We start from the raw sequence: 21,563 nt of genomic DNA, 5'->3' as shown, positions 1-21,563 counted from the left end.
TCATCCATTCATCCAACTTTGCTTTTATTTTATAGATTGTTTTATAGGGAAGTCTTGATTTCTTGCAGCTTTATTCAGTTAATGTAAATAGTCCCTTTCCGAACAGCATATATTTTGCTGCCTTAGCTCAAACCTTTTTTTTTTTCTTGTCTGTCTTATTTATTTAGACTAAATAGTAAGACTGAAGGAATAAGAAGGGCTAGATTCACTAACCCCGGATTCCGTGTCTGATCTGTGCCTGATTACATGCAGGTCGATGAATTCACAAAAGGCCTGCATGCAAATGGGGACGATTGTTGACATGCTCCACCATCCACCCCACAGATCGCTAGAAAGCGATCCTGATGCATGCACAGACCATCTGTAGATGATCTGTGCATGCGCTGGCCCTCCAAGCCCGGCAGAGAATTTTTTTTTTTAAACTGTTTTAAAACTTTTTTGAGAGCCCATGGTTTTAACCCGCTTAAAACCACAGGCTTGCACGTCGGGGCGGCAGGAAAGATTCGGGGCAGGCAGGAGAGAGAAGTAGATTTGGGACACTCAGGAGATTCGGGGCAGGCAGGAGAGAGAAGTAGGTTCGGGGCACTCAGGAGATTCAGGGCAGGCAGGAGAGAGGAGATTCGGGGCACGCAGGAGATTCAGGGCAGGCAGAAGAGAGTAGGAGATTTGGGGCAGGCAGGAGATCGGGGCTGAGAACAGAGAAGCAGGGCAGAAAGCAGGGCGTCAGAAGGCAGGGCAGTTGGAAAGGACCTGAGTGACTGGTCCTCAGCAGCTGCTTCTTTTTGGATCGGCCAGCCCAGTCGCTGTTCCCTGAAAAGTTTTGTGAATCGCATCCCTGCCTACTTTGCATGCCGTTTCCCCTCATTTGCATACACAGATCGGATCGGAGGAGAGGTTAGTGAATCAGGTCTGAGGGAAATTGGGTCACAAACGATCGGTTTGCTTAGTGAATCTAGCTCTAGGTCCATTATTTGTCTCTGCACATCACTGCATGTATCTGGTATGTGCTATACCAATGAACTGCTCCTAGTCTCTAAAAAGAGTCCATGCAAATATGTCTTTCCCAATATTTAGTTAATGGTTACCACACTTCCATAAATTTTTTATAATAACCCTTCTGAATGGCCATAAACTTTTCCATTTTGAAGATATAACATAGGGATTCCTACCAGAATGAATAACTTAATCTATCCCAATTTTTCCAATTTTTTAAAATTAGCTGCATGGCAACTCCCCTCATTATAAACAAAATTGTGGAAAATGTGCACATCCGGGGTTGGCATTTGTTAAGAAGTAAAGAAGGGTTGATTATAAGTATTTTTATGAGATGTTTTTAAATTGGAAGGGAATGGGAGAAAATAAGTCTTATCATTCTTTTATTAAGTATATTGTGCTGTAATGATAATAATGTATGCAAATGCATCAATTGTTATGCACAATTGAAGTTTCAAAAATGAATAAAGAATATAAAAAAAAAGTCTTTTTTATGGAATGAAGGAAGTTCACAGTAAATACTAGTTTCATTGTGCTGGTGTAGAAATCAGATGTTCTATCCTACATACTCAGATTATTGGACAGATTACCGTATTTTCGCGGATATAACGCGCACCTGTGTAAAACGCGCACAGGGGTATAGCGCGCAGAAATCACGATGATATGTACCAAAACTTTTCTATACCGCGCTCAGGCATATAACGCGCATGATGCCCGACGCTCCTTTCGCCCGCCCTGACTTCCGTGCACTGCCCTGACTTTCCGTGCGCTGTCCCGACTCTCCGTTCACCCCCCCTGACTTTCCGTGCACTGTCCCCCCTTGAAGTCCTGTCCCCCCTTGAAGGTCTGTCCCCATCCTGAAAGCCTGATGCCCCCCCCCCGACGTCCGATACATCCCCCCCCCCGGCAGGACCACTCGCACCCTCACCCCGAAGGACCGCCGACTCCCCAACAATATCGGGCCAGGAGGGAGCCCAAACCCTCCTGGCCACGGCGACCCCCTAACCCCACCCCGCACTACATTACGGGCAGGAGGGATCCCAGGCCCTCCTGCCCTCGACGCAAACCCCCCTCCCCCCCCAACGACCGCCCCCCCCCAAGAACCCCCGCCCGTCCCCCAGCCGACCCGCGACCCCCCTGGCCGACCCCCACGACCCCCCCACCCCCCTTCCCCGTACCTTTGTGTAGTTGGGCCAGAAGGGAGCCCAAACCCTTCTGGCCACGGCGACCCCCTAACCCCACCCCGCACTACATTACGGGCAGGAGGGATCCCAGGCCCTCCCGCCCTCGACGCAAACCCCCCCCCCCCCCAACGACCGCCCCCCCCCAAGAACCTCCGCCCGTCCCCCAGCCGACCCGCGACCCCCCTGGCCGACCCCCACGACCCCCCCACCCCCCTTCCCCGTACCTTTGGAAGTTGGCCGGACAGACGGGAGCCAAACCCGCCTGTCCGGCAGGCAGCCAACGAAGGAATGAGGCCGGATTGGCCCATCCGTCCTAAAGCTCCGCCTACTGGTGGGGCCTAAGGCGCGTGGGCCAATCAGAATAGGCCCTGGAGCCTTAGGTCCCACCTGGGGGCGCGGCCTGAGGCACATGGGCCAAACCTGACCATGTGTCTCAGGCCGCGCCCCCAGGTGGGACCTAAGGCTCCAGGGCCTATTCTGATTGGCCCACGCGCCTTAGGCCCCACCAGTAGGCGGAGCTTTAGGACGGATGGGCCAATCCGGCCTCATTCCTTCGTTGGCTGCCTGCCGGACAGGCGGGTTTGGCTCCCGTCTGTCCGGCCAACTTCCAAAGGTACGGGGAAGGGGGGTGGGGGGGTCGTGGGGGTCGGCCAGGGGGGTCGTGGGTCGGCTGGGGGACGGGCGGAGGTTCTTGGGGGGGGCGGTCGTTGGAGGGAGGGAGGGGGGTTTGCGTCGAGGGCAGGAGGGCCTGGGATCCCTCCTGCCCGTAATGTAGTGCGGGGTGGGGGTAGGGGGTCGCCGTGGCCAGGAGGGTTTGGGCTCCCTCCTGGCCCGATATTGTCGGGGAGTCGGCCGGGCAAGAGGGCTTGGGCTCCCTCTTGCTCCGATCGCGGGTGCGGGTGGGAGCGCGTGCGAGCGGTCGTTCGGGGTGGGGGTGCGAGCGGTCCTGCTGGGGGGGGTGAATCGGGCGTCGGGCGGGGTGGGAACTATGTTTAAAAACTTTTCTATACCGCGCTCAGGCATATAACGCGCGAGGGGTATGCGCGGTACGTAAAATCACGTATAACGCGCGCGTTATATCCGCGAAAATACGGTAGTATTTCTTCATACCAGTTATTCTCCCTCTCTTTAGACATAGCTACGTATATTTGGCAGTCATACCACACAGAAAGAATTGGTGCTGCAGAGTTCCATCTCTGACCCCTCCATGCAGTCTGTGGCCATTTCCATGTCAAAGCTACTCTCTGAATCTGTAGAAATCTTGGAGCTGTCATATGCTTGTGGTTCTTGAAGTTCTTGCGGCAGCAAAGTAAAGTGTGGTACGGAGTTGTTAGTGGAGCTGATGTCACACAAATTGTTCTTCTCTTCTGTATCACAACGGATCTTCAGAGAGCCAGGGGGAGAGAAGGATAAATTAGGTTCTTACCTGCTAATTTTCTTTCTTTTAGTCCTTCCAGACCACACAGATTGATGGGTTTATGCTCCTCTGCCAGCAGGTGGCGACTGAGAACACATTGACTTTTGGCAATAGTACAAGTGGGCTATGCAGTCCCATCTACAATCAGTCTGATGAATAGCCAAGCAGGAACCAAGAACTTAAAGCTGTAAACTATAAACACAACAACTCTATACTCATATGGAGAAGACAAAATAGTTGTCCGGATTGGACACCGAGACACTATTGGATACTGACTAAAACAAAAAAACCATCAAAGTGTCCCCACAGTTCTGAAGCTATACCAGATGAACCCGATGCCACTGTTCCTATTATATTCCCCCCCAAACCAAGTAAAGACACCACAGAAAAACTGATTCTTTGAGGAAAAAAACGAAGAAAAACAAGACAGAGTGGTGGCTTCTGTGCTGATCTGGAGGGACTAAAAGAAAATTAGCAGTTAAGAACCAAATTTCTCCTTTATCGTCCCTCTAGACTGGCACAGATGGGACGTGCCAAAGCAGTACCCATCACGGGTGGGTCCCCGCGAAGGGCCGCAACAAAGACCCGCTCACCAAAAATTGCATCCTGACACGCCTGAATCACATGCAGCAGTGATGAACAAATGAATGGAGAGAAGACCAAACCACAGTAACATAGTAGATGACGGCAGATAAAGACCCGAATGGTCCATCTAGTGTGCCCAATCTGATTCAATCTAAAGCTCTGCCTGGTACTGTTCTTAGGTTCCAACTGCTGAAGTCTCAGTCAAAGCTCACTCCAGTCCATCTACACCCTATCGGCCATTGAAGCCCTCCCCAGCCCATCCCAAACGGCCATATACAGACACAGACCGTGCAAGTCTGCCCAGTACTGGCCTTAGATCTTCAATATTTACTATTATTTTCTGATTCTAGATACTCTGTGTTCATCCCACGCTTTTTTGAACTCTGTCACCGTTTTCCTCTCCACCACCTCTCTCGGGAGCGCATTCTAGGCATCCCCACCCTCTCCATAAAGAAGAATTTCCTTACATTGCTCTTGAGTCTCCCACCCCTCAACCTCAAATTATGTCCTCTGGTTTTTACCATTTTCCTTTCTCTGGAAAAGATTTTGTTCTACGTTAATACCTTTCAAGTATTTGAACATCTGAATCATATCTCCCTGTCCCTCATTTCCTCTAAGGTACAGTGGTGCCTCACACAACGAACTTAATCCGTTCCAGGAGCAAGTTTGTTATGTGAAACGTTCGTTGTGTGAAACGCGTTTTCCCATAAGAATACATTTAAAACAAAATAATTCGTTCTGCAGCCCTGTTTTCCCATAAGAATACATTTAAAAGAAAATAATTCGTTCTGCAGCCCTACATTTCCCTCCCTCCACCTCACCTTGTATGCGGAGTCTGCCGGCCCTCTCCCTCACCCAGCCGCACGCTTCCAGAAAGCTGTGCACGCGCAGCTGCTGGAGTTGGTCAATGTTCTACTCTCCTGCAACTTCCGGTTTCCGGTTGCGTCAGAGGAGAAGATTGAGCAACAGAGCATGCGCGCGTGCGCTGCTCCCTGAAAGCGTGCGGCTGGCCGAGAAAGAGGGCCGGAGAACTCGGCATCCAGGGTAAGGTGGAGGGAGATGATGGAACAGTATTTCATGGTACAGTATTACTATTTGTTAAAAAGGAAATAATCTTTTGATGTTTTCTGGATTTTTTTTCGTTAGCTTAAACATGGCTTAACTTGCTGTAAATGGGTCAGGTCTTGTAAGATAGGACCAGAGAATCGGGTCTGGGTAAAACCAGGATTTGCAGGATCTCCAGGATCCTCATGGACTTGTATTGAGATCCTGGTAATATTGCAGGATTTCACGAATTTTCCAGGACCCTGGTCCACCTTAACAGCAGACCTCCTCTTTTTTTGATTGCCACAGCTGCTGCTCTGCATTTACTGGAGTCCCCTACACGCCGTCTTCTCCTTCTCTGCATGGGTGCTGCTGTTCCCGGCTTCGGCGAGAGTAGTTCCGCCCCCCCCCCCCGGGCCCCTCGGGCGACTTCGTTGTGTGAAACGAAGTTCGTTATAGGGAGCAAGACAAAAAGTTCGTTATGCGCAGCGTTCGCTGTACGAGGCGTCCGTTATGCGAGGCACCACTGTATACATATTCAGGGCTTCCAGTTTCTCCTCATATGTCTTTTGGCGCAAACCTCCTATCATTTCCGTCACCCTCCTCTGGACTGCTTCAAGCCTTTTTCTGTCCTTCGCCAGATACGGTCTCCAAAAATGAACACAATACTCCAAGTGGGGCCTCACCAACGACCTGTACAGGGGCATCAACACCTTCGTTCTTCTACTGGTTACGCCTCTCTTTATACAGCCCGGCATCCTTCTGGCTGTATCCACCACCTTGTTGCACTGTTTTTTTGCCTTTAGATCTTCAGACACTATTACCCGAAGGTCCCTCTCCCGATCCATGCATATCAGCCTCTCCCCTCCCAGCATATATGGCTCCTTCTGATTATTAATCCCCAAATGCATTACTCTGCATTTCTTTGCATTGAATTTTAGTTGACAGATTTTAGACCATTCCTCTAACTTTTGTAGATCCTTTTTCATGTTTTCCACTCCCTCCTCAATGTCTACTCTGTTACAAATCTTGTTATCATCAGCAAAAAAGGCAAACTTTTCCTTCTAACTCTTCAGCAATGTCACTCACAAACATATTGACCAGGATCGGCCCCAGCACCTAACCCTGAGGGACTCCACTACTCACCTTTCCTTCCTCTGAGCGACTTCCATTAACCACTACCCTCTGGCGTCTGTCTGTCAATGAATTTCTAATCCAGTTCTCTACTTTGGGTCCTAACTTCAGCCCTTCAAGTTTGTTCAAGAGCCTCATATGAGGAACCGTGTCAAAGGCTTTGCTGAATCTAAGTGATTTATATCTCGCATATGTCCTTGATCCAGTTCTCTGGTCACCCAATCAAAAAATTCAATCAGGTTCATTTGGCACGATTTATCTTTAGTAAAGCCATGTTGCCTCGGATTCTGTAACCCATTATATTCTAGGAAGTTCACTATTCTTTCTTTCAGTAACACTTCCATTATTTTTTCAACAACCAAAGTGAGGCTTACCGGCCTGTAGTTTCCCGCTTCATCCCTGTGACCACTTTTGTGAATAGGGACCACATCCGCTCTACTGTTTCCAGAGATTTGTTGAACAAGTCTTTAATAGGACCTGCCAGAACCTCTCTGAGCTCCCTCGGTATCCTGGGATGGATCCCGTCCAGTCCCATTGCTTTGTCCACCTTCAGTTTTTCAAGTTGTTCATAAACACTTTCCTCCGTGAATGGCACAGAATCTACTCTATTTTCTAGTGCAACTTTGCCAGTCTTATAGATATCCACCGGGGGCGCAAGATAACTTTCAGACCAAGAAGCTGCCTGACTGGAATGAGCTTTGAGAAAATCCGGAACTTGCCTCTTCTGAAGAAACGATAACCTCTTCGATCTAGCATGCAATCGTAGCTTTAGAAACACCGTCCTCATTACGATGACCCGCTAGAAGGACAAAAGGACAATACGACCATCAGAACTCCTGAGTCCACTGAACAAAGGCTTTATGGACATCAACTAGCAGAAGATCAGGTGAGAGGGGCAGAGAAAGGGGATCTGCCATGAGAAGATGAACCAAATCTGTGTACCATGGGTGCCTGGGCCAATCCGAAGCCACCAGGCTTCACGCCACTCAATGTGAAGAAGAACTATGCCCACCAGTGGCCACAGAGGAATGACATTCAGCAGGCCGTCTGTTGGCCAAGCCTGCACCAGAGCATTCAGCCCCTCAGTCTAATAATCTCTGCTTCAACTGAAGAACCTCGGCGCTTTGGCACGGACACTTGTAACCAGGGCCGCCATCAGGGCAGTACTACCAGTCCTGCATTCAGGGGCCCAGAGCTGACAGGGGGCCCGGGCCAGTAGCGTACCTAGGGGGGGGGGGCAGTGCACCCTGGGTGCACGCCCCAAGAGGTGCACAGGAGAGAGAGCTGAACGGGGACGATGGGGTCCCGTGGGGTTAAATATAACTCGAGCCGCGAGGCTCGTCTTCTACTCCGACTGCCCTGCCGCTCACACAGCCGATCGAAAGTCTTCCCCGACGTCAGCGCTGAAGTCAGGGAAGACTTCTGGTCGGCTATGTGTGCGCGGCGGGACAGGCAGGAAATAGAAGACAAGCCTACAAGGCTCGAGCTACATTTTGCTGAGAAAATTGCTAAGATGGACTGGGAGGCAAATGGGGAACACAAAAGGGGGAGGGAGTGCGTTTTGGACACAAGGCATGAACTTGGGAGAGAGGAAGGGAGGGAAAGAGATGCTGAGGTGGGGGAGGGAATGCATTTTTGGACACAGAAGGCATGGACTTGGAAGAGAGGAAGGGAGGGAAAGAGATGCTGAGGTGGGGGAGGGAATGTGTTTTTGGACACAGAAGGCAAGGACTTGGGAGAGAGGAAGGGAGGGAAAGAGATGGTTGTGTATACGGGGAATAGAAGAAAGGAGAATTTTTGGTCATAGGGAGGGAGTGAGGTACAGATAGTGGCATACCAAGGTGGGGGTGGGGGCGGTCTGCCCCGGGTTTACGCCCCAAGGGGGTGCACAGCTGGCCACCCTCCAGTGTTCTCCCTAGGCTGGCAAACTGTATCTCTTTAGCCACTTGAGTGCCACCGCCGCCATTGGGAACAGGCCGGTGCCAAGTTCTCCCTGCTTTTCCCTGTGGGGCCGACCAACTCTCGCCACCCACATCAATTCTGACGTCGGAGAGGACGTTCTGGGCCAGCCAATTGCTGCCTGGCTGGCCCAGAACGTCCTTTCCGACGTTAGAATTGACGTCGAATGGCGAGAGTTGGTCGGCCCCGCGGGGAAGAGAAGCAGGGCGAACTCGGCGCCGGCCTGTTCCCGATAGCGGCAGTGGCAGCCTATTCCCCAGTGGTGATGGCAGCATTTTCCCAATGGTGGTGGCATAGGGGAGGGCAAGGAGAAAAAAAGAAAGGGGGCTAGGTGAAACAAAGAAAAATGGGGCACGGAGAGAGAGAGAAAGACAGACATACAGAATGAAAGGGGGTATGGAGAGAGAGAAAAAGAAAGAAGGGGGCAGGGTGAAACAAAGAAAAAGTTTGGGGAGGGAATGAGGTCTGGAGGAGAGGAAGCATACAGGAGGCTGAAAGAAGGGAAGAAATATTGGATGCACAGTCAGAAGAATAAAGTGCAACCAGAGACTGATGAAATTACCAAAGGTAGGAAAATGATTTTATTTTCAATTTAGTGATCAAAATGTGTCCGTTTTGAGAATTTATATATGCTGTCTATATTTTGCACTATGGCCCCCTTTTACTAAACCGCAATAGCGTTTTTTAGCGCAGGGAGCCTATGAGCTTCAAGAGCAGCGTGGGGCATTCAGCGCAGGTCCCTGCGCTAAAAACCGCTATCGCGGTTTAGTAAAAAGGGAGGGGGAATATTTGTCTATTTTTGTATAATTGTTACTGAGGTGACATTGCATAAAGTCATCTGCCTTGACCTCTTTGAAAACCCGCGGAATATAAATGATAATTAACATTTTCTCTGCGTACAGCGTGCTTTGTGTTTTTAAAATTTTATTGTTGGTAGATCATTTTGACTTGGCCACAAAGGTAAGGGGGAGGGAGGGGAGCTGCTGAAAGAGTCTACCTTGACGTGGTTGCAGGCTTATAAATCTTTTGGTCAAAGAGTGCGGCGACAGAGAAAAGTATGTGTGTATTCGGCCCATGGAAGAAGGGGGGGGGGTTGGGGGGAAGGGGTGCGTGGGGGGCCCAATAGGATTGCTCAGTAAAGGGCCCAGAAATTTCTGATGGCGGCCCTGCTTGTAACCATGAGATCCATGATCGGCTAATCCCATGAATGAACAATCAACTCGAAGGCTTCCAGCCCAAGACACCACTCGCTGAGATCCAGCACATGATGACTGAGAAAGTCAGCCTGGATATTGTCCACTCCTGCTTTATGGGATGCCGAGATGTCCAGAAGATGAGCCTCCGCCCACTCCATGAGAAGGGCTGCCTCCTGAGCTACGAGAAAACTCTTGGTTCCTCCCTGACAACTGACATAAGCCATTGCTGTGGCATTGTCAGACAGAACCTGCATAGCTTTGCTCCCCAGCAACGACTGGAAGGCCTCCAGTGCCATACAAATGGCTCTGTTCTCCAGAACATTGATCAACCAGGAAGCCTCCACCAGCGACCAGCTGCCCTGAGCCAAGTGACCGAGACATTAGGTTCCCCAACCGAGGAGACTGGCGTCAATGAGAACATAAGAACATAAGCATCGCCTCTGCCGAGTCATGCCCAGCAGTCCGCTCCTGCGGCAGCCCCCCAGGTCAATGACATGTAAGTGATCTAATGCTCTAAACCATTTTGTACTGTATAGTAACCCTCTAATTGTACCCATCAATCCCCTTTTCTTTCAGGAACTCGTCCAATCCCATTCTGAAACCCAAAATCGTACTCTGCTCTACCACCTCTTCTGGAAGCGAATTCCAGGTGCCCACCACCCTCTGAGTGAAGAAGAACTTCCTAGCATTTGTTCTGAATCTGTCTCCCTTCAATTTTTTTGAGTGCCCTTTAGTTTTTGTTGCCCCCGCCAGTCTGAAGAATCTGTCCCTCTCTACCTTTTCTATACCCTTCATAATCTTGTAAGTTTCTATCATATCTCCTTTAAGTCTCCGCTTTTCCAGGGAAAAGAGCCCCAGCTTCTCCAGCCTCTCAGCATATGGAAGGTTCTCCATGCCCCTTATCATTTTTGTTGCTCTTCTCTGGACCCTCTCGAGTATCACCATATCCTTCTTAAGGTACGACGACCAGTATTGAACGTAGTACTCCAGATGCGGTCGCACCATTGCCTTATACAGCGGGAGGATAACCTCCTTGGTTCTGGTAGTGATACCTTTTTTGATAATGCCCAACATTCTGTTTGCCTTTTTTGAGGCCGCTGCGCATTGTGCCGCTGGTTTTAGCCACCAAAACCCCCAAGTCCTTTTCTAGGTTGCCTTCCCCCAGTATCATCCCCCCCATCGTGTAGTTGTACATCGGGTTTCCTTTCCCTATGTGCATGACTTTACACTTTTCTACATTGAAGCTCATCTGCCATTTATTTGCCCACTCACAAATCTAACCTTACCGGAGAGTTTTGTGTCATCCGCAAATTTTATAACTTCGCACTTCATCTCTGTTTCTAGGTCATTAATAAATATATTGAACAGCAGTGGTCCCAGCACTGACCCATGCGGGACGCCACTCGTGACTCCTTTCCAGTCAGAATAGTGTCCCTTTACTCCTACCCTCTATTTCCTGTCCGCCAGCCAGTTTCTGATCCATCTGTGTATGTCCCCTTCCACCCCGTGGTTCCACAGTTTCCTTAGTAGGCGCTCGTGAGGTACCTTGTCGAAGGCTTTCTGGAAGTCCAGGGACACTATGTCTATGGGGTCGCCTTTGTCCAATTGTTCGCTTATCCCCTCAAAGAAGTGCAGTAGGTTCGTTTGGCATGATCTTTCATTACAGAAACCATGCTGGCTTCTCATCAGCCTATTTCTTTCTATATGCTCATTGATACTGTCCTTGATTAATGATTCGGCCATCTTCCCCGGAACTGAGGTTAAGCTGACCGGTCTATAATTCCCTGGGTTGCCTCTGGATCCTTTCTTGAAGTTAGGTGTAACATTCGCTATCCTCTAGTCTTCCGGGATTACCCCTGTTTTCAAGGATAGGTTGCAAATCTGCTGTAGTAACTCCGCTATTTCGTCTCTAAGTTTCTTTAGTATTCTCGGGTGGATTCCGTCTGGGCCCGGAGATTTGTCAGTTTTTAGTCTATCTATCTGTTTGAATACGTCTTCGAGGCTTACCTCCATGCACGATAATTTTTCCTCTCTATCCCCCTTGAAGAATTTTTCCGGTTCCAGCACGTTGGATGTGTCCTCTTTTGAGAAGAACGTATTTAATCTGTCCGCCACCTCCTTTTCCTCCCTTACCACTCCCTTCCTGTCTCCCTCATCCAGGGGTCCCATCTCCTCCCTTGCCGGAAGTTTTTCTTTCACATATCAAAAGAATGGTTTAAAATTTTGTGCCTCCTTGGAAAGTCTCTCTTCGTACTCTTTCTTTGCTGTTCTGATCACGTGGTGACATTCTTTTTGATGCTTCCTGTGCTCTTTCCAATTTTCCTCGGTTTTATCCTTTTTCCACGTCCTGAAAGATTTTTTCTTGTCTCCTATCACCTTCTTAACTTCATTGGTTAACCACGCTGGGTCTTTTGCTCGATTCTTTCTGCACCCTTTTCTAAATCTGGGTATATACCGGTTTTGCGCTTGGTTTACCGTGTCCTTGAATAAGGTCCAGGCTTGCTCCACCGTCTGTGCCTTTCTGGAACTGTCCCTGAGTTTTCTCTTTACCATTTGTCTCATGGCATCATAGTTCCCTTTCCTGAAATTGAACGTTGTTGCAATGATTCTCCTCCCCTTTGGCATACCTATTTCCACTTTGAATTGAATCATGTTGTGATCACTGTTTCCTAATGGTCCCACTACTTCCACTTCTTGGGCAGGTCCTCTCAGCCCGTTGAGGATTAAATCCAGAATAGCTGTCCCTCTCGTTGGTTCCTTGACAAGCTGTTCCAAGTAGCAATCCCTTACAGCCTCTACAAACTCCGATTCCTTTGAACACTTTGAAACTCCATGGCTCCAGTCTATCCCAGGATAGTTGAAATCTCCCATAACTATGGTGTTTGCGTTTTTACATTCTCGCCTCAACTCGGCTCTCAGTTCTTCATCCTTTGCTTCTGTTTGCCCAGGTGGGCGGTAATACAGTCCCTTTCTTCCTGGTATTTTAACCCATATTGACTCCAGTTGGTCATTTGTCATTGCTGCGTCCACTCCGGTCGATTGAAAGCTGTCCCTTACGTAAAGTGCTACTCCTCTTCCTTTCTGATGTGTCCTGTCTCTTCGGTAGAGCTTGTACCCAGGCAGTACTGTGTCCCATTTGTTTTCCTTGTTCCACCATGTTTCTGTGATTGCTATGATGTCTAGGTTCTCATTTTTGACCATGATTTCTAGTTCCCCAATTTTGTTCTTCAGGCTTCTTGCATTAGTGTACATGCAATTTAAGTCTCGATATTTTTGTTTTCTTGTTATTTTCCCTTGCGATTCATTATTCTTTCCGTCCCCTTTTCCTTCTGCAGACTTTTGTTTATTGTCTCTCCTGTCTTCCCCTTGTGGTACGTGGTACGTTTCCTCTTAATGTTCATTCCCATCCTCTTGTTCCTGTTTGTCTTCCCCATGTAGTAGACTCCTCCTATCCCCCTCTTGATTCTTCTGGCTCTGTTGGTTTTTCGTTGCCTGTTTGGTGTTTTTGGTGTCTTCCCAGCACTTCCCCCACTCAGTATCCTTTTGGGATACTGTCTTCCGAATCATCAACACCTGGTCGACTGTCGGCTTTCCCCTTCCTCTCGGTTTAAAGCCTGCTCTAATCCTCTCCTGATGTTGTTTGCTAGTAGTCTAGTTCCCGCTGTGCTCAGGTGTAGTCCATCTCTCCTGAAGAGCTTGTTCTTGCCCCAGAACGTTGTCCAGTTCCTCACGAAGTGAAAACCCTCTTCTTCACACCATCTCCTCATCCACGCATTTATTGATTGTAGTTCCGTCTTCCTCTTCACATCAGCCCTTGGTACAGGTAGGATCTCCGAGAACGCTATCCTCTGAGTCCTCATCTTCAGCTTCTTTCCCAAAATCTTGAACTGTTCGATGAGTGCCTCATTGCTGTAGTCTCTCCTGGTGATATCATTTGTCCCGACGTGGACTATCACTGCCGTCTCTTCCGTCTCTGCTCCCTCCAGGATCCTTTCAATTCTGTCGATGATGTCCTTGGTTCTTGCTCTTGGGAGACAGGTCACTAGCCGATCCTCTCTCCCTCCCACTAAGATGATACCTACAAAACTCATGCAGATGACCATGGCTGGAGCCTCCCTGAGACACCTAACGAGGCACCCTTGAATTTTGTATGCTTATGTTCATATGTTCACTCAAGGCTTGAACAAGCTTGTCTAAATCCTCACCAAAGAGAAAGGAACCCCGAAAAGGAAATTTAAGGAGCTTCAACTTAGAGGCTAAATCCGCCAACCAACCATGAAGCCAGAGGGTACGCCGAGTGGCCACTCTGAGGACCATAGACTTGGCTGATACCTGCAACAAATAATACATGGCATCAGAAAGATAAGAAGCGCCAAGCTCAATCTTAGCTACCTCCAGATCCACTAAAGACCAGTCAGCAGACTCCTGGTCAAGAACATGCTCGGACCACAGGAAACAGGTCCTGGCAACCAGACCACTACAAATTGCTGCCTGGACAGCCAAGGCTGCCACGTCAAAACTTTGTTTAAGGAGAGACTCGATTCTGCAGTTCTGAGGGGTCTCTCAAGGCCGAACCGCCTCCCACTGGCACCATATGGCAGTGAACAATGGCCAAAACCACAGCATCAACCATGGGAGACTTGAAGGCATCCCTATCTACATCAGGAATGGGATAATGGCGAGCCATGGACTGCGCCAGACGAAAAGACATGTCTGGAGTCTTCCAATGTACGTGCACCACATCCCAAATATCCTGATGCATAGGCAAAGAAGGGTAGGCCACTGGATCCCTCGAAGCAGAGGGTCCACAACCCGAGAGGGGTCCTTAGCTTCTTCCTCAAAGTGCAAAATTGAAGACACCTGAAGAATAAGCTGCAGCTCTTCCCAGTGAAAAATGCACACAACCGTCCACCGCATCCACCCCCCCTGAAAGGGTCTTGGTAGGTCACCCAAGAGGTCCAGGTCCTCATCAGAAAAGACGTCAGCAAGGAAAAAATCCTCGTCCCGTGAAACACCTGGATGCTTGGATGGAGGAGGGGGGCTGGACAGGGGCAGATGCCGAAGGAAGCGACCCCCCCAGAAGAACTAGAGACCCCTGTGGAAGAACAGGACCCCCAGCTGCCTGCAAGTAAGCCTTATATGTGGCTAAGACAAAATCAGGGGCAAAACCCCCTGGCGGCAAAAAGACATGCACTGCTGGAGAAGAAATATCACTGGAAACCTTTTCCTGCCTTTTTAAAACAGGAGGAAGATCACCTGAGGCCACAGGCAAAATGATGGAGCTTACCGCCAAAACTGAAGAAAAACCCACCAAAAAAACTTCTCCTGGTGGCTGTAGCGGCAAAGAGGCCTGAATGGACCTAGCCACTAAAGCAGAACTGCCTGCAAAAGGAGCTGTAGTGGTAAGAGAATCCTCAGCACTATCTGCAGGAAGGGAAACCTGATTTCCCATACTGCCAGCTGGGTAAATCCCTGTGTGGCAGTTGGGGAAGCCCAGGCCTTCTCACCGCCGACTGCCACCAAGTAGTGCACGTGTGAAGGGGAACCCTGCTCACCGGCACTCGAAGCTGATGAAGATTCCCCTTCACAGAGCCTGGAGCACTTTGTGCAGTCGCTGGATGCCTCAACCAGTTGGCAGGAGGGAGGGAAAAACAAAGTGCCAGTTAACAATAAAAAGCAATTAAAGGTTTCCATTCAGACCAGGCTCCTCAGGACTGTTCTTTTTTTTTTTTTTTTGTAAAGAAAAACTTTACCAGACAAAGGAGCAAACCCCACAGGCTCTCAAAGCTGTAGTCTTTGCCTTCGGGCAAAGTGTATAGCTGAGGCACCTCTAATAAAAAATTTGGGAGGTGGGGGAAATGGGGGCAGGTAGTGTGAGAGCCCTGAGGTCAAATGGATCCCTATAAAGGTTCCCCAAGCTCTGTCCAGACAGAAAAAGGAACAAAGCCACTAATCAGACCCAACAGGTCTTAACTAATAAGAGGAAAGCTTACCATCTCCACCAGCTGGAGACTGAGAACAGACTGATTGTAGATGGGACTGCATAGTCCACTTGTACTACTGCCAAAAGTCAATGTGTTCTCAGTTTCCACCTGCTGGCAGAGGAGAGTAAACCCATCTGCCTTTGCTGGTATGGAGGGACAATAAAGAAAAAGTGTGTTTGCTGGCGAGGTCTCCCACTGTGACATATGGCCTCTAGCTGCTGCGAATGGAACAAAGACAATTGTGAGTGTTTGCAGTGGCTTTGCTTTCTATCCTTTACTGAATGAGGGAGTAAATTGCCTTCATCTAGAGAATGACACGGGGAAAAAATCTGTCCCCGTCACCGCCCCGTCCCACCATCCTCTGCACCGCCCCGTCACCGCCATTCCATTCACCGCCCCATCACCGTCACTGCCATCCCTTTCACCGCCCCGTCACCGCCACTGCCATCCCATTCACCGCCCCGTCACCGTCCCCGCAGCATCCATATAAGCCTTAGTACTCTAATATTTAGCGTATTCCATTCTTATAAATCAAAGTTCCTGCTGCTGAACTAGAGAAAGAGATGTTCAGCTGGCAGGGCTTTGTTTATAAATTTTTATTAACACAACTAATATACCACCATAATGTTTCCGACAGAGGACAAGTATGCAATAAATGCATTTTGCTGTTTCAATGCCAGTGCTCAGCAGAACAACAGACAGCAATATGGACATTCACCTTATGTAGTACTTTTTTAATATATAAAAATAGGCAAAATTAGTTGCTGTTTTATCATTATATTTTCTTGCCATTATAGTATTCTTCATTGATCATTTTTCTTTTTAAATTCAAAACAAATTCAACCTATCTTGTGTCCCAGCATGAATTCATGTTTCACTCAATTGGCTGTTTCAAGGGAATTAACCCTCCAACTTCCATTTGCAAAAATACCCAATGTTGTTCCTTCTATGAGCAATATTTAAATTATGAGGAACAACATTGGGTATTTTTGCTGAATTGTGTGACACCATTTGGGCTGAACATGAAGATTGAAAATGCCTGGTTAGCCCTGGACAGATGATTTGAACAGCCAGGAGCCTGTCCTGGCCATTTAAATCATTTTGAATATCTAGTCCAATGATAACAGAATTAGGGTGATTATAGAAACATAGAACTTTGTTGATCACTAAAAACAGTGGAGACTAAGGGTCTATCAAGCTCAGCATCCTGTCTTTGACACTGGCCAGTCTTGGTCTTTGGAACTGCCCATTGTGTCAGAAGCAATAGGGATTAAGTGACTTGCCCAGGGTCACAAGGAGTGTAGTGTAGCTCTAACCACTGGATTTAGAAGTTGGCTTCTTTTGGGATCTTTAACTCATCATCGCTAGGACTCGAATCTGAGTCCGTGGCACCTAACATAGAATGGAATTAGTATGGCAAAGTAATGAAGAATGGTCCAGCAGCCCCCACCCTCCCTCCACCTCACCTTATATTCGTTCCGAGTTTCCGGCTTCCTTTTTCCCTAGCCGCACGCGTTCAAAAAGCCGTGCATTTATCCAGCTCCCTCCCTCCACCTCACCTTAAATTTCGAGTTTTCCGGCTTCCTTTTTTCCGAGCCGCACGTGTTCAAAAATCCGTGCACGCGCGGCTGCGCGAGTCAATCAAACTTCTCCTCTCCTGCAACTTCCTGTTTCCGGTTGCGTCAGAGGAGAAGATTGATTGACTCGCGCAGCCGCGCGTGCACGGATTTTTGAACACGTGCGGCTCGGAAAAAAGGAAGCCGGAAAACTCGAAATTTAAGGTGAGGTGGAGGGAGGGAGCTGGCTAAATGCTACGGGCGGGCGGGCGGTGGCTGCGGGGACCGCGCGATCCTTGATACCTCACTGCGGAGACAAGACCATTCACCGCCCCGCGGGCGGTGAATGGCCTTGTCCCCGTCGCCGCAGCGACTGCTAGTTTTCTTCCCCGTTTTCGGCGGGTGACCCGCAACTAAAATGCGGTGGCCGCGGGTAAACCGCCACCGTGTCATTCTCTACCTTCATCAACTTAAAATTTAACAAATAATATTGTATGTTGTTTACATTGACCACACTTAGACTAGAGAGTTGCGCGGGGACAGAAATCCCACCCGTCCCCACCCGTCCCCGCCAAAGTCCCACCCGTCCCCACCCGTCCCCGTGAGGAATCCCACCCGTCCCCACCCGTCCCCGTGAGGAATCCTTCCGTCCCCACCCGTCCCCGCGAGGAATCCCCTCCGTCCCCACCCGTCCCCGCGAGGAATCCCCTCCGTCCCCGCCCGTCCATATAAACTTCAGAAATAGTTATTTCATTTAATTATGCTACTGAATTAAAGGCTCTGGTAGAAACCCATTTACAAATAAGCAAAAAGACTTTATTAATTTGAAAATATTAATTGGGAAGAATACATACTTTGCAAATGGGTTTCTACCAGAGCCTCTAATGTTTATAAATTTTTATCAACACAACTAATATACTACTTTATCCTGAAGCAAAATAAAAAAAAGAAATATAATTCTTTTCCTACCTTTGTTGCCTGGTTTCTGCTTTCCTCATGTTCTCATTCAATTCCTTCCATCCACTGTCTCTCTTCATTCTGCATCTTCCATTTGCTCTGTTACTGTGCCTCTCCCTTTCTTCCCCCTTCCAAATTGGTCTGGCACCCATCTTCTTCTCTCCGCTCCCCCTATAGTCTGGCATCTGTCTTCTTCCCTGCCAGCGTCTTCTCCCTACTCTCTCTTCCCCATTTCCTTTCAGCGTCCTTCTCCCCCCATCTTCCCCATGTCCTGTCAGCGTCCTTCTCCCCCTCTGTCTTCCACATGTGCTTTCAGTTTCCTTCTCCCTCCTCTGCTTCCCCATGTCCTTTCAGCGTCCTTCTCCCTCTCTGTCTTCCCCATGACCTTTCAGCGTCCTTCTCCACCCCCCCCGTCTTCCCCATGTCCTTTCAGCGTCCTTCTCCACCCCTTTGTCTTCCCCATGTGCTTTCAGCATCCTTCTCCCCCCTCTGTCTTCCACAAGTGCTTTCAGAGTCCTTCCCATGGCCTTTCAGCGTCCTTCTCCACCCCTTTGTATTCCCCATGGCCTTTCAGCGTCCTTCTCCCCACTCCTTCTCTACCGCCCCGGGTGCAGCACAGCCGGCCAGGTCCCCTTACTTTTGTGGCACTTCCCCGACCGACTGACAACAGCCCCGGTCCGAAAAACCTCCCTGCCCTTAACTGCGAATCTAAATTACCTTATTACAGCTGCTGTAAGAAGATAATTTAGATTCGCGGCTACAGGGCAGGGAGGATTGTCGGACCGGGGCTGTTGTCGGTCGGTCGGGGAAGTGCCACAAAAGTAAGGGGACCTGGCCGGCTGTGCTGCAACCGGGGCGGGGTGTGGCGGGGCGGACCGCCCCCTCCCTTGGTAGCCACTCGAACCGCAAGGCTACTCTCCTCCTTACCTGCACAGAGCCGAACGGAAGTCTTCCCGACGTCAGCGCAGACGTCGGAGGGAGGGAGGGCTTTGTTTAAGACTTTGTTCCAGCCCCGGTGCCGGGCATCTTCCATCTCTTCTTTCCCCGGTAGCCACTTGACTTGACTTGCCCCAAACCGATACTGCACAGGAGCTGCCGAAAGCCTTGCACCGTCAGCGAGCTGTTTTCGCCGTAGCGTGTGAAAAGCACGTGCAACTGCTGCCACTGAGCCAGCAACGCCCGCTCCCGGTCCACAGCCATCTCTAGCTCTACACTGTTTCCGCCACTGGCCGCGCAACGAGAACAAGGGCAGAGAGATGAGCATCGACAGCATCAGCCCTGCCCAGCCGCCCCTTCCCTCCCAACTCACATATCCATCGGTAAAGTAGCTAGGCAAATCCTAAGCTTCCCTCCATAGGTCAGCGACGGAGGGAAACTTACAATTTGCTTCGGGCCTTCCTCGTTGCCGGGTCCTGCCTTCGCAGAAACAGAAAGTAGGCAGGACCCGGCAGCGAGTTGTAAGCTTCCATCCGTCGTTGACCAGTCTCCTGCCTTAGCCCGTAGCAAACTCATGCCGGCTTTCCTTCTCTTCTCCTCCCCCCCCCCCCCCCGACGTAACTTCCGGTTTCGGAGGGAAGAGAAGGCTCTGTGCTGCAAGCAGAGAAGGTAGGGAGAAGAGCCGCGCGACTGAGTACATCCAGCCCCGCAGGAACCCCGCGACCCTCGGAGGCGTCCCCACGGGATCCCCGCGACCCTAGGGGGCGTCCCCACGGGATCCCCGCGACACTAGGGGCGTCCCCACGGGATCCCCGTGACCCAAAGGGGGAACCCGCGGGATGCCCGCGGGTCCCGCGGGATTCCCGTCGTCCCCGTTCCCGTGCAGCTCTCTAACTTAGACCCTACAAACAGTTCTTACCTCTTAACAGAGTTTTGCTATAGTATGTTATTAGATTCTCCAATGATTAAAACTTATTCTACTATTCCCACCCAATTCATCATGGGAAAGATCTAGGATCTTTCCCAACAATTAAAAACATGGCTGTTCCAAAAATATTTAAGTTTAGATTAAATAAGGAGAAATTAGGTTCTTACTGCTAATTTTCTTTTTTTAGAATCTCAAGAATGGCACAGAAATGGATGGGATTACATTCCTCTACCAGTAGGTGGAGTCTGAGACATTGATTTTTGACTGTAGTATAAGTGGGCTGTGCAGTCCCATCTACAATCAGTCTGATGAAGACCAAGCAGAACTAAGAACTTAATTACTGTGAACTAAAAACACTAACAGCACTCCTAGAAGGAGAACATCAAGCAATTGTCTCAAATGGACAGGGCAAAACACTGTTGGATATTGATTAGAATAAGAACCTTCAAAAATGTCCTCACAGCTATGCTAGACAAACAAAATGCCACTGCTCTTATTGAACTACCCAACAACCTACACAAAAAGATACACAGAAAAAAATGTACTCTTCGAGAAAAGACATTGAATAACAAAACGACAGGGCGGTGTCTATTCCGGCCTGGAGGGATCAAAAGAAAGAAAATTAGCAGGTAAGAACCTAAATTCACCTTCTTTAGCATCCCTCCTGACCAGCACAGAAACAGATGGGACGTACCAATGCAGTACCTATCATGGGTGAGACCCCTGAAAGGCTGCCACAAGAACACGCTCAATGAACACCGTGTCCCGATGCAGGTTTACCAATATCCACAGCAGGCACAAGAGAAGACTCAGCCCAAGAAGCTGCCTACCCTTGCGTGGAATGAGCTTTTGAGAAAATCCGGAACAGGCTTCTTTTGAAGAAGATACACCGAAGCGATAGCCTGCTTGATCCAGCGCACAATCATAGACTTGGAAGCACCATCCTCCTTACAGGAACCCGCTAAGAGGACAAAAAGACAATCTGACTTGGAAACTCCTGAGTCCACTGAACATAAGAGCAAAGGACTCTACGGACATCCAATTTGTGCAACTGTCTCTGCTCCAAAGAGCCCTCCAGACTACCTAAGACCAGAAGGACAATGAACTGGTTGACATGAAAAGGCAAAACCACCTTTGGCAGAAATGAGGGAACCGGCCGTAGCACGACCCGCTCCATGGAAAACTCCAGGAAGGAAGGTCTACACGAAAAGGCCTGCAATTCGGACATGCGTCTTGCTGATATAATGGCCACCAGGAACACCGCCTTGAGAGTAAGGTCCTTCAACATGCAGGAGCTGAGAGGTTCAAAAGGATGACGAACCAGCCTGAAAAGAACCAGATTAAGATCCCAGGTCAGAACTGAAAGATGAACTGGAGGCCGGAGCAATTTTGCCACTCTCAAGAATCGAATCACATCCGGAGAAGAGACTAAACACCAACCATGCAATAGACCATGAAAAGAAGACAAAGCCGCAATCTGAACCCTTAGGGAGAACCAGGCAAGGCCCCAGTGCAGGCCATCCTGCAATAACTCCAAGATGTGAGGCAAAGATGTGCAAAGGGGAACTATGTCATGCATGGAACACCACTCCTCAAAAATACACCAAACTCACACAGAAGCTTGAGAAGTGGAAAGTCTCCAAGAACCCAAGAGGGTGGAGATCACCTTATCTGAATAACCTTTCTTAGG

At 49.3% G+C, this 21,563-nt stretch overlaps 1 protein-coding gene and 1 long non-coding RNA gene across 3 annotated transcripts in view; one reads left to right on the top strand and one right to left on the bottom strand.

Annotated features, from left to right (window-relative positions):
- The window catches only part of LOC117361014 (inactive serine/threonine-protein kinase TEX14-like), a 222,892-nt gene that overhangs the window by 40,281 nt on the left and 161,048 nt on the right, over window positions 1-21,563 (bottom strand). For both annotated transcript variants that reach the window (XM_033945781.1, XM_033945780.1), the window contains exon 17: window positions 3,339-3,560. In XM_033945781.1, the coding sequence (XP_033801672.1) occupies window positions 3,339-3,560 (222 nt within the window). The remainder of the gene's footprint in view (window positions 1-3,338; window positions 3,561-21,563) is intronic.
- LOC117361016 overlaps window positions 1-21,563 on the top strand; it is a 171,511-nt gene that overhangs the window by 29,467 nt on the left and 120,481 nt on the right. The gene's annotated exons all lie outside the window — the stretch shown is intronic.

The sequence above is a fragment of the Geotrypetes seraphini genome, chromosome 5 (genome assembly GCF_902459505.1).
Source record: "Geotrypetes seraphini chromosome 5, aGeoSer1.1, whole genome shotgun sequence".
NCBI classification, from domain to species: Eukaryota; Metazoa; Chordata; class Amphibia; order Gymnophiona; family Dermophiidae; genus Geotrypetes; species Geotrypetes seraphini.
Note: the sequence above shows the minus strand (reverse complement) of the source record. Positions and strands in the feature narration are given on the sequence as shown.